Source organism: Microcebus murinus, chromosome 7, assembly GCF_040939455.1.
Source record: "Microcebus murinus isolate Inina chromosome 7, M.murinus_Inina_mat1.0, whole genome shotgun sequence".
NCBI lineage: Eukaryota > Metazoa > Chordata > Mammalia > Primates > Cheirogaleidae > Microcebus > Microcebus murinus.
This window is the reverse complement of record NC_134110.1, coordinates 46,237,537-46,250,888: the sequence shown is the minus strand read 5'-3', so window position 1 is coordinate 46,250,888 and position 13,352 is coordinate 46,237,537. Positions and strand designations below refer to the sequence as shown.

At 39.5% G+C, this 13,352-nt stretch overlaps 1 protein-coding gene across 1 annotated transcript in view; it reads left to right on the top strand.

Moving 5' to 3' along the window:
- Window positions 1-13,352, top strand: part of MAL2 (mal, T cell differentiation protein 2) — a 35,915-nt gene that overhangs the window by 8,389 nt on the left and 14,174 nt on the right. Inside the window, exon 2 of the mRNA XM_012753805.3 lies at window positions 5,605-5,775. Within this exon, the coding sequence (XP_012609259.2) occupies window positions 5,605-5,775 (171 nt within the window). The remainder of the gene's footprint in view (window positions 1-5,604; window positions 5,776-13,352) is intronic.

Below are 13,352 nucleotides of genomic sequence, written 5' to 3'. Positions count from 1 at the left end.
AACATATTAAACACTTGTATAACCATGATATTTCATGTGCAGGTACCCAGTAAGTGAACATCCATCAGAATAGGGGTTAACAAGTAGATAAGGTGTTCTGAACTTTGGTTAGGGTATGCCACAAACCCCTTTGGGATTCTGTTGAAAGGTGTGGATTGTGTCCTCAGAAAAATGCATATATACTTATCTACTCAATTTTATATGATTTTAGGGAATCATATGGAAAATGGATGGAAACCCTGCTCTCAAATGAACATTAAGCTCAGAGAGAGGCAGAATAGTATAATGTTAAAATCATGAACTCTGGAAGCCAATTGCCAGGTTCAAATTCTGGGTCTAACATTTATTAACTGTATAGCTTGGAACAAGTTATTAATGGATCTGGACCTCAGTTAACTTATCTGTAAAGTGGAAATATTATTGTCTCTCAGAGGTTGTGAGGATTAAATTGGCACAAATAAAACCCTTAGAACAGTACGTGGAATGTAAGAGCTCAGTAAGTGTTAGCTAATAGTTTTGTTATCACCATTAGCTTCAACCTCTTAAACTAACTCTATAAGCCAGACTGCGATACAATTTTTTTTTTCAGTTTTCCTCCAGGCCTGTTTATTGTTCACTCTCACTACAATTGAGTAATGAAATGTCCGATATGTAGATAATAGGAAATTAGAAAGAGGGGTAGTATACAGAAAGTTCTAAATAATAAAATATTTTTCCTTAGGGGTAGTCTTTATGTCTTCAGGATTCACATGCCTTTCCCTGTTCTTGTTCCAGGCGTCAACTAAAAATAGGTTAGAGTGAGAAATTAGCCTGTTCACCTGGTGGATATACTAAGATGGAGGTGTCAGATTGGTTTGGAAATTATTAGCTAAGATGTCAGAGGGCATGTTTAAAAGCAGGTTATTAGGAAATAAATGACATTTGAAGAGAAAAAGGGTATTTGCCAAAGGAATCCTTTGGGAACATGAGGTGACCATCCAAATAGGAGACAAGTCGAGAAGGCTACAATCCCTGCAGCCAGAATTGCAAGACTTGCTGCTTACTCAATACCATGCTTCCCCATAGGACTATGTATTTTTACCAGTCCACAGTTTCTAGTGAAAACATGTTTTAACTTCAGCTCTGTGGGTTCAATTTAGTGTGATTTGTGGATGAATATGTCAGTGGTTTTCTTATGAGAGGGATTCAGCCAAGTCACACCCTCCTGGCCTGCAGAGGCCAAACTAACGTAACAAAGTCATCTTAAACCACAAAGACAATCAGTTGTTTTAGGAATGTGTAGCAATTTAGTAACTGCAACTCAGAACATATTTGAGTACTTGTAGTGTGTGCCTAGTACAACCTAAGGTTGGGTTAAGAAGATGAGAAGTACCGGGTCACAGGAAGGCTGATATCTACCTATCTAAGAGGGTTTTATCTTCACATTGCCTGGAAATAGGGTAGTCTTTTTGTTAGAGCCTGAGATTTGAGGTCATAGCCCTGACTTAGTTCCTTAAAATATTCCGATTTGAGGTGCATTTGGTAGTTTTATATATAATTATTGGACTTTTGGGGACACTAGAGAGCAGTGGGAAGGCGGTGACAGAGAAGAGGGTAGAATGTGGAGTCAGATCCAAGATGAGAACACCATGGGCATAACATGTCATTTCAGATACCTTTCTTCACAGTGTGCATACTCAGCAGTGGTTGCAGAAATTTATTTTCTATTCTCCCTCATATTGTAACCATTTTTGTGCCCTGCTTTACACCTGTAAAAACAGGGTGCCTTCCAGAGTCATCGCTACTAAACAGGGGTGCTGATAATTAACCCTGTCTTATAAATACTGGGTTTACTAAAGCCTAGAATTGGATAAAGTGAATAGCAATACTGAGCATTGGTAATGTTATTAAAAGCTCAATTTTTAAAGTTGGAGCCAGGTTGGGAAGCTCGAGAGAAAAGATAGCTTTTGTCAAAAGGAAATCATGAAATATGGAAGAATAATTGTGTTGAGGCCAGAGTGACCCAGTCCATCACTGTTAACATGAGGAAGGTGGCTCTCCAAAGTGGGCTTCGTTATGTTCTCTGGCCCATCCTCTCTCTCCCCAAGCTAGCCTGGATTGCACAGAATCTCTTACCCAGGGATGTCGTGTATGAGTCTGTGGGAGCGAGGGGGCATCATACACCCCTTCTCTCCCCTTTACATGCCACACACACACCACAGATGAGGATCACTTTTCTCATAGCACTTATTTCTTTTCCAAGCCTTTGAGGTATTGGACAGGCTGTAACTGAGTGCAAAACGAATAATCTATGCTGTTTCGCAGTATAACCTACCCTGTCAGAGCCTTGGTTTGTCCTGAAATTTACTTTAAAACCTGCTTCCCCTGCCTACCTTTCCCGATTCCTCCCGTTTTATTTCTTCTCCCCTCTCCCAGCCTCTCAGAGCACACTATGCTGAGCTCTTTTTATAGCACTCACCACAATCTGCTCCTGAATCAGATTTAATGGTGTCTATTTCTGCCTTATTTAGAGCTCCGGGTGACAGAACCTTGCCTCTTTTGTTTTTTCTTGAGCGTTCTTCTGCAGTCCATAGCAGTAGGCTTGGCCTATTTGAGGGCCAGGCTGGGTTTATTAAACGCTGTATTTATTTCCAAAGAATCATATAGCCTTTTCTTTAGAGGTATGAATTTGTCACAATCCCTAAATCATATTATTATGCTTATCTACTTGGGTTTGCCTGCCCATACTAAACAGTGGCCAATTGTTCTTTTTTATCCCTTATATGTGTACATAGGTTCTTAGCAAATGACTGTGAAATGAAAAGATATTTAATAATGACATACATTTCTTAAACTGTATTTAGAGTAATGTAGGTTATTCATAGTGGGATAATAAGAAAAGACTGCCATCAAGAAGAAACTGGGAAAGATTGACCCATTGAAGACATTCTTTACCATCTTCAAATATTTATTAAATAGTATGAAAAAGTAGATGATCTTTTACCAGGAACAAGTTTATTTCATTTATAGTCACTGATACATTGGTGATTAAAATTTTAATATGCATTTGTAATGTTTAGATTTATTTCATAAAACTTTCTGGATCGATAGTTAATTTTTTATTTGAAATTAGGACTTGAAGTATACACCACAATTATAAGTTTATTAGACTGGTGATTTAGTTATTATTGCTCAAGTGATCATTTATTATGCTTTCAAAAATGTTTCTTCAAAGTAATAACAAATTATATGACTGGGTTCTGTATTATTGCTAAAAAGAAAAAAAAATTATATGACTGGGCCCTTTTATGAAACTTGAATTAAAAGTTGCGTTTTTAACTTTTAGTTATTTATGCAATTTGGATATCTAGATACTTAAGATGTAAGATACAGATGATTATTTTTAATATTTGGAACTCAGAGTATTCTCATATGGATACGAGTTTGTTCCCCAAGCAAATATTTGAGTGTGTATGTCGGGGGTGGGTGGAGAGAGAGAGAGAGAGGGACAGACGGACAGACAGACAGATTGATTCCCACTTTGCTTGAGGTGTCTTCCGGGCAGGTATATAATCTAGTTTTTGTGTTCCAAGTCCAGCATGGTACCTGACTGATGGGAAAGGATTACTATGTTGATTAGTAAATGGCTTGGCGTGCCAAGATGTATGAACCAGTAGCTGCCAAGATCTGGTAGTGCAGATGGACTGAAAACCCAGGGGATTCAGTTACAGTGTGTCTCATGGATGTAACAAATCCCTCATAAGGAGGTTGCCCAGAGGAGGGAGAGGTAACTGAGCATGGAGTGGAACTCAGGAAAATTTTTTTATATGATGTGCTCAAGATTACATATGAGGGGGAGTTTCTCAAATACGCATGGGGAGGGAAAGACATTCTGGGCCACACCACTCAGATGTGAAAAATCTTTGTCTTTGAACTGTGGATTGTTTATCCCCTATCAACAAAATGTTAGGGGCATAGTGGTAAGAGAGAGAATGAAAAAGACAAGTCAGAATACAAGAGGCCTGGAATGCCATGCAAAGCACGCATAGCGTTTTTTGCTTTAGTGGTAGTATAGCAGAGACTGGTGGTGTTCGTAAAACCCCCTCCCCTCATTTCTCCTCCTGTGTTCTCTCAGTCAATCCTAGTTACCCAAGCCAGAAATGTGGGTGTTTTCCTTATCTGTTCTTTTTCTGTCACATCCCACATCTAACCAGTCACCGACATCATCACATCTACTTCTAAATTTCCCTTTAACCCATTCCCTCCTGGCTGTACTCAGTGCTCTGATTCTGATGTACACTCTGTTGGCATAACACTCTCCAGCGTGGCCCCCCAGCTTGCCCTCCTTTCCCCTCCAGTTCATTTTCACATGCTAGCCAGAGAGGAACTAAGTGCAAATCTTGATCGTGCTAGTTTCTCCTCAGGATGATGGTGGCTTTCCCATTAGCTTGGGTGAAGTTCAGCTCCGGGTCTGACCTTCAGGGTCCTTCACCTTAGTCTCCTTGCAGCTCTCACTGTTCCCCACTTGATGCATACTACTCCTGTCACATGGGGCTCTGTTCCTTACCTGTGCTGGGCTCTCTCTCAGCTCCCACCAGGTCACCCCAAGACTCATCTTCCCTGCTAGAATCCCCTCCCCCTCTCGCCCCCTAGCTCTTTCCTTTGGAGTGTTACTTCTGTGATGTGTTTCTCAACTTTTCAAATCTGGATTTATAGCCCTTGCCGTATAGGCCTTCAGTGCTCAGTTGCCCAACTGTGGTATTTATGAAGCGGCATTTTAATCACTTGCTTAGTTGTCTCTTTTCTCTAATAGATTGAGTTCTGTGCTAACAGAGACCAAGTGTGACTTGTTTACCATTTAATTCCCAGCACCTGGCATAGTGCCTTACATGTAATAGGTATTTATTGACTGTTAGATCCATGTATATCTAAAGTACTTATTCCCATGTCCAGCACATAGTAGATATTCAGTGAATGATGGTAGCTTTTGTTTACCATCATGTACAGCAGCTGCAACTATTATACAATATATAGAACTGCATATAACAATAATATCAAATGCATAAATAGGGGAATGGTAAAGACTAAAAAATGACCATTGGATATGACAAATTAGGTATAGCTTTTGCTTTTTTTTTTTTTTTTTTTTTTTTTTTTTTTTAACTAATAAGCTTTCTAAGAAGCAGTGAAAGCAGAAGCCGGTTTATAGGTTTATAATGGTGGGAAGAGCAACTACAAAGGGAAAAAGTGGAGACCAAACAAGGATGAACTTATAAAAATAGTTGACTGAAAAAGAAAATAGTGAAAAGGGTGGTAGTTAGGCAGCAGTCAAAGGAAGGGAATGAAGGGATGCTGGGCATGTCCGTGGGCTGAGGAAGAGAGTCCAACCTGAAGACACAGGTACAGGGTTAGATCAGACCTCCAAGTAAGAGGTCTTGCACCCAAGGAAAGAAGGCGTCTCACACAATTATAAAGAAAAGAGGATGGATGGAGTTGCAGGAATGTGTGCAAAGGTCTGGGGAGGAAAATAAGGTAATAGCGAAGGTCATACAAGCATGTTTAATTATGTTGCAAAAAATATATCTTTTAAAGAAACCAATTACCCTTGTCTTTTTTTTTCCCCAGCTGTTCGGGGGTCTTGTCTGGATTTTGGTTGCCTCCTCCAATGTTCCTCTACCTCTGCTACAAGGATGGGTCATGTTTGTGTCCGTGACAGCCTTTTTCTTTTCCCTTCTCTTCCTGGGTGTGTTTCTCTCTGGCATGGTGACCCAAATTGATGCCAACTGGAATTTCCTGGTAAGGGATTTTTATTTTAAGTCTATTGTAAGAAAATGTGAGAAATTTTTATCTCATTCTGTTCTGAAATGCCTGAGTCCCTGTTCTGTTTGATGGTGCTAATGAGAGAGGGTAAGTCAGACGACAGGGGCTACTGCAGTGTCTTGTGATTGCTTTGCTGGACAGCAAGGTTCCCATTTGTGAAATTCCCATGTTGATAGAGGTGAAAAATCACTGTTACTCCTTTATGACATAGATGACTTTTACTCAGAAACTGTTTCATTTCATCTAGCAAAGTAATTGCATTACAATTATTGAACAATTGAACGGGTGCCTTTGGGAGATGGATGTTGTCCCACATATCCTGAAATTTTTCATTGATTTCTGCTTCAGATATTTAAATATGTGTGTGTATATATATATATATATATATATATATATATATATATATATATATCCTTTTGAAAAAACAAGTAGTTATATGTCCTGCTCTCAAACTACTTAGAAAAGGGAATGTTTTATATTTCTAATCAATCCCTGCCCTAAATTAACAAGAATGGGTAAGATTTAAAAAACGAATTTGCAATTAACACAATTTTTAAAATGACGGCACCATTAAATCAGATCAACTTACTTTTCATTTTTCTGTGTGATATGTGGAGCCTCTCTTTCATGCTTGTGGTCATTCACTCACTGAGATTATTTTAGAATGGCCCAGTGGATCACAAGTTCTAATCTATGATGGATGATGTTTAGTGAAGGTCATGAAGAACCACCGTTAGATGCTGATCACACTTTTGTGTTTAGAAACTTTAACCAGACCTTCAAATAGGCTTTTTATGTATGTTCCTTTCAAGCTTAATAGTATTCATATATTATTCAGCAGCTGTAAAGCAGATGTTAGAGGAAAATACCTGTTCTTGATTCGTTTATAGAGCATAAGAGGAACTGTAATCTCAAATGTTATCAGCGGTGAAGTCTATCGAATGTGCTGTCCTTTACACCAGGCTGAGTACAAATGGCCTGGCTTAGCATAAAGCTAAGAAGGAAGTGGTGTGCAGTGGTTACATACTGCACAGGCTTGCAGCTTAGGCCTGGTTTGTTTAGTATCTGCATAGCTTTGGGCAAAATAGTTAACTTTTCTAAATTTTAATCTCTTTGTCTATAAAATGGTAATAATACTACTTACTTCATCAGATGCTGTTAAAGAATAATGGAAATAGTATATTATAAAGTGCTTAGTCTGGACTATAGTAAGGAATCAGCAATCATTGTAACTCCTGAAAGACACTGAGGCTTGCAGTTTTGAACTTTAAAAGTTCTTCCTTTTTTTTTTTTTTTTTTTTTGAGACAGAGTCTCGCTTTGTTGTCCAGGCTAGAGTGAGTGCCGTGGCGTCAGCCTAGCTCACAGCAACCTCAAACTCCTGGGCTCAAGCGATCCTTTCTGCCTCAGCCTCCCGAGTAGCTGGGACTACAGGCATGCGCCACCATGCCCGGCTAATTTTATATATATATATCAGTTGGCCAATTAATTTCTTTCTATTTATAGTAGAGACGGGGTCTTGCTCTTGCTCAGGCTGGTTTTGAACTCCTGACCTTGAGCAATCCGCCCGCCTCGGCCTCCCAAGAGCTAGGATTACAGGCGTGAGCCACCGCGCCCGGCCAGTTCTTCCTTTTTTTAGGTTGCTAATACAGTGTGCTCCTCCACTTTTCCCTTAATTTCTCATTAATGATAGATACTAAATTCCTCTTTCTAAATGCCTGGCTTTCTCATAACAATATATGAATGAATCAGTTGATCCCTGATGTTGGTAAAGGCTACTGAGTTATTTAGTATCAGGTTCACAGATGATATTAGGCCAGTACCCCTGCTGGAACTTCAGTGCTGGTTAATGCATAATCACTGCTCCAACCTACTGCCTCTTCCCAAGTGCTATGCCACCCAGCACCCTGGCTCTTCCTCTGGGACATTCCTGGATCTCCTAATAGCCCAGCAACTGAAGGGTTAATACCTGGAAAAGTAGTGTCTCCAGGATCCTCCAGTGTCCAGCATTCTTTCTAATTAGTTGATGGATAGGCTTTACCAGTGCTTCAATATTTTTTTTGGACATGATTCCTGGTCTTATTAAACATATCTATGCCATCTTTTTTTTTCCTTTTGCTTTTATTGGGTCTCATTTTTGATATTGAGTACAATCATTAATATTTGTATTAATTTGTTTTTCTATATTTGCATTTCCCACCTATTTATAGCATTATATCTGAAGTCTAGAAAATAAAATGTTAGAGTTTTTGTTGTTGTTTTAATTATATCATTATATAAAAGTGACAATTGAAATTAGAAAGACCTATCAGTCTGTTCCATAGGTCACCTGCAATGATTATCCTGTGATATTTTTAGCTGGAGTAGTCTACTTTTACTGAGAAAAAAATGGTAATAGCAACACACCCCACATGGTACAGTGGTTGTCACTGCACAGGATGCATCATATGGTGGGTGTACTTTCAAAGAACCAACTCTTGCCTTCAAAGAGTTTATTAAATATTTCCCCCATTTAGAAAGGGTTCCTTTTTCCCTCTTCTTTTGTGATTTTCGTCATTTGCAGTCAATTTTGATTCATGATTTGCTTTTGATAGGTTTGGTAATGTATCTTGTACACTCTGAGCCAGAAAAATTTTGAGCCATGCATATCATGGAATTGTCACAGATGGTAATAATTTTTAATTGTTACATTCTGAAACTGTTAGACATGAATTGCTCAAAAAATAATTGTTTTTCTCTGTGATAATAGTTTAATGCCAACTTATACTATGCTTGAAGGAAGCAAGAATGCATTTTGATCAAAAATTTATTTTCTAGAAGTATTTTTTATTTATGATATAGACTATAATATTTCTTATGGTTTTTGTTGGTCATGGAATTAAAATAATATTCATGATAGGCAGCGCCTGGATTTTTTCCCAAGCTTTCTAGCTTTGGTATATTCTTGTACACATCCTATGTGTAGCAGGAATTATAATAAAATACCCAAGATGGCCAGTTATAAATGTAGGCATAGCTCTCTAGTGGTTGTGAATATTTATTGAGTACCTGGTTCTATACTAGGCCCAAGAAATAAAGTGGTGAACAAGACAGGCCTTGTAGTAGCTCTCAAAGAGTTTGTTGTTGTAAACAATGGGAGTAAAAAAGAAACACACACACACAATACACAGTTAATGCATTAATTAAAATAACCTTAATAGCCAAGAAGGGAAAGCCCAGCAAGCCAAAACAACATATGTATAATCTCACCTCCACTGGGTAGAAGATTCTAAGATGGATTTAAAGTGCAAGAATTTGGGATTTTGGTTTTGGTTTTAATTTTGTTTTGTTTTTTTTAAGGAGAAGGGAGGAGATAACACCTGTAAAAGATAATGAGGGAGGAAGTTAGATAAGTCTGAAAAGTCTCAGATTTTGATACAGAGGGATAAAGTCTTAGCCAAAAAACACTGCAGAGCACAGCCTTCCCTTTGAGAGTTTCGTGTTGGGCACAAGTGGCCAAGCACTAGTATCCTCACTGTGATGTCATGAGTTGGCACCTAGGAATAATGTGGCTTTGGCTCAAACACTGTAGCAGATCCCAAATCCACCAAATCTTGAGGCTGTCAACTACCCGTACACCTCACAGCTGAGCATCAAGTTCGTTTTTGAAGGAAAATGTGTGGGGTGCACAATTATGGATGCTACAGTCTACTCCTTGCACCATGCGGCTTCATTTCTCCATCCGTATTTGGAGAGTTGCTCCTCCAGTGTTCCAGCTTTCATCTCTTTCTAAAGAAAGACTTAAAAGAGAGAGGTTAGAGAGATGAACTACAGCCTTCTTTGCTGGCGTTGGTCTCGGAGCCACTGTTTGTATTCATCAGCTCTCTCTTCCACTGACCATTTTACACTCCTCTTGCTCAGCTCTCATATCTGCTGGTCTCAGTTACCTGGTGTGCATCCAGATCCTCATTCCTGAGGGAGTCAGAGCCCCTAGCAGTCACTCATTTCAGACCAGTGTTGCTAGATTTGTTTGTTTATAGTCACATCTGGTAGAGAGACTTCCAAGAAGTCCCCAAGTCAATCACCTGAGTTTTACGTATAATTCCTCTTGCCTTCCTTGTTGCACATGTACTAGGTCCATATGTACTCACTGACCTCCAGCAGCCCTGCCTTCTCTCCATGATAAGGGTCCACTACCCTTGCCAGGATGGTGACTCCTCTTCTTGCCTTTTGTTCCCTGGACACAAGGAGTCCAAAGGAGCTGTAGCTTGTTGTTCAATGGGACTCTTCCTGTCTCCTCTAGCAAGAGTCTGCCCTTGTGGGGACCAGGACCTCTGACCATGCAGAGCCCAGAGTTGTAGGGACAGAAACCAGGTTATCAGGAGTTATGGTAAGTGGAGAAACTCCTGCTTCTATTCCCAGGTTTTCATTGTTCCAATGGGGACACACCACCATGTAGAAAACTCTTCTTTAGTCTGTCTACTGCATCCTGAAGGATGACCACTGACCCACACAGACTAGTGCCTCCAAGCTGTGCCTCCAGCCAGCCATTCCTTGGTGCTGATGGGCTAGCAGCTTCCAGATGGTGCAGTTGTGAAGTGACCCATGACCCTGTGTCGATTCCCACTCCTCCTTTGCTGAGAAGTCAGTTCCTTGGTCAGAGGCTGTTGAGTGGATGCCTATGGAGCAGGGCCTCGGTAAATCTCTGAATGTAGGTGGTGGCTGAGGTTCTGAGAAAAAGAAAAGCAAATCCATACCCTGGGTTTTGAGAATAACCTATTATGGGTGTCTCTTTTTATGAGACTGAACCATTTGTCTCTGAACCTTTAATCCTTTTCCCCACATTCCTGACAAGCTCAGGCCATTCACCATTGACCATGAGTCTATGTATAGACTCACCTTGGGCAACTTTTCTTTTCAAACAAAGTGTGTGACATGCTGCACCACTCAGCCCCACCCATTAGGAAAATACTCCCTAACCACTGTCTTTCAAAACCAACCCCGAATGTGGCTATACCGTATAAACAATGCACCTGCTGTTCCTTTGCACCTGTAACCACATAGCAAACCAACTCTTCCTAAACAAAGCCTGGGTTTTCTCTTTCTCCTTCAGCTTTGCATAAGATAGCCCCTCTGCCATTTGGCCATAGTATGAGCCAGGGAAGGAGGACAGTTCCACTCTGGTAGGTGATACAGGACCCTGGCCCACTTGCTTGTGCAGCTGACTCATGCCAACCGTCCCTGCTCTTATCTGTCTCAGATATGCCATTCCCTTCTTAAGAAGACTGCTGCTGGCCCACCTGACTTTGAGAGTTGCTGGCTTCCATGGAACCCAACTCATAATAAGCAGTTCTGGATGCCTAATCACTTAGTGTCTCGAGATGAAGTGTTTCTTCTCTACCAGGGCCCAGCAGTATACCAGGAGCTGCTTTTCAAAGACTTAATACTCCACTGCAGGTTACATGCCAGGATCTAGAACTCTAGGAGCCTGCATAGTGATTTTCACACTGGCATTGCCATAAAGTCCACACTGTGTCTTTACCCACTACATTTAGAGCAGGCATCCTCAAACTACGGCCCGCAGGCCACATGCCACCCTTCTAGGACATTTATCTGGCCCGCCAGGTGATTTTGCCATGGCTGCCTGTCCTGCTTAGCAGCTGACTCGTCCCGGGCCCACAGTGTGCATTCTCCAACGGTCTCAGGGATAGTGAACTGGCCCCCCATTTTAAAAGTTTGAGGACCTCTGCCTTAGAGTATATGGGATCCTAAGGATAGCTGGATAGGATGACCCAAGCACATGGAGTTAGGAGTACAGGAAGTGTATTGGGTGGCAGCACCTATAAAAGATAGAAGGGGAAAAAACGGGAGTAGACAGAAGACTTTAAACCACAGTTTAAGTCAGATGCTCCTAAAAATAAAGAGAGGAAGCACAGTTGGCAGGAATAGAAAGGGAGAGCGTCAGGTGTAAGTAGTAATTGCTGTGGGAAGAGTCTTTCCAGGCAGAAACAATTCATTGTGTAGAGAGTATCATCCTAATGCTCTAGAGTGCTTCCTAGGGACTAAAATGAGGCCAGAGTGGCTGACATTCAAGGATGCATGGGTGGTAAAGAAGGCAAAAACCAGATCACACCAAGAGCTGCAGGCCATGTTGCCGAATTTTTTCCTTCCTTTTTAAGATAAACAATTTCTGAGGATCCACCTTACTAAGTTAAATGAGTACCTAGTGACATCAAATACATTTTTCTTAATTATTATTACTGATTAAGATCCAGCTTACCTTTAATCCCTAAAAGTAGTGACATTTGAGTTTGGATTTTGACCTTCATCAACTAACATTTGTTAAATAACCACATATATTTGAATATCTCTCTTATAGATTAGATACGTGGCCACTATGTAACACTTGTCCTAAGAACTACCATATGATTCAGAAATTCCACTACTAGGTATCTATCCAAAGGAAATGAAATTAGGAAGAGATACCTGCACTCCCATGTTTATTGCAGCACTGTTCACAATAGCCAAGATGTGGAATCAATCTCAGTGTTGGAGGAAGGAATAAAGAAAATTGTGTGTGTGTGTGTGTGTGTGTGTATAAAATAGAATAATATCCTGCCTTTAAAAAGGAGGATTTCCTGTCATTTGCAACAACGTGGATGAATCTGGAGGACATTATGCTAAGTGAAATAAGCCAGGCACAGAAAGATGAATACTGTGTGATCTCACTGGTAGAATCTAAAGAAGTTGAACTCATAGAAGTAGACAGTAGAGTGGTGGTTACCAGAAGGTGGGGAAGAGAAACTGGGGAGATGTTGATCAAAGGATGCACAATTTCAGTTAGGAGGAATAAGTTCAAGAGATCTATTGTACAACATGGTCACTATAGTTAATAACAATGTATGTATTCTTAAGAATAGATTTTAAGCGTTCTCATCATGAAAAAATATGTGAGGTAATACATATGTTAATTAGCTCCATGTAGCCATTCCATATTTCAAAACATCATGTAGATGATAAATATATATAATTTTTGTCAACTGAAATAATTTTTTAAAAAAAGAAAGTGGACTTTAGAACCAGATAGGCTATGTGGTCTTGAGTTCTCCCTCCAAAAGTTAATATTTGGAAGAGTCATTTAACTGAAAAGAAGAAATTCTCTATAAAATGGAGATAATAAGTGGCGGTTATAATAATGTACATAAAGTACTTGGTACATGGGAGCTGTTAAAAATAAACAGCAATGTGTTGATGGTATTTTAATTCAGGTAAGACAATGTGAATTTTAATAGAATTCTGTTTCACATTGATGCCACCAACATGCAAAATAACCTAATAAATAATTGAGTTCTTACACTTTTTGTAGAAGTATTATTATTTGTTTTTAATGGACTATATGGATGTATGTTATTGAAGTGTATGATTTTATAAATCTGTATCTTTTAGTTTATGGGATAATTATCTAATGATAATTACTCAAAATAATTATAAACTGTATATGTGCATACATATATAACTATAAAAAATGATGTTATTTAAATGCCATTTTACTTAAATTTTAAAGATGGCATATATT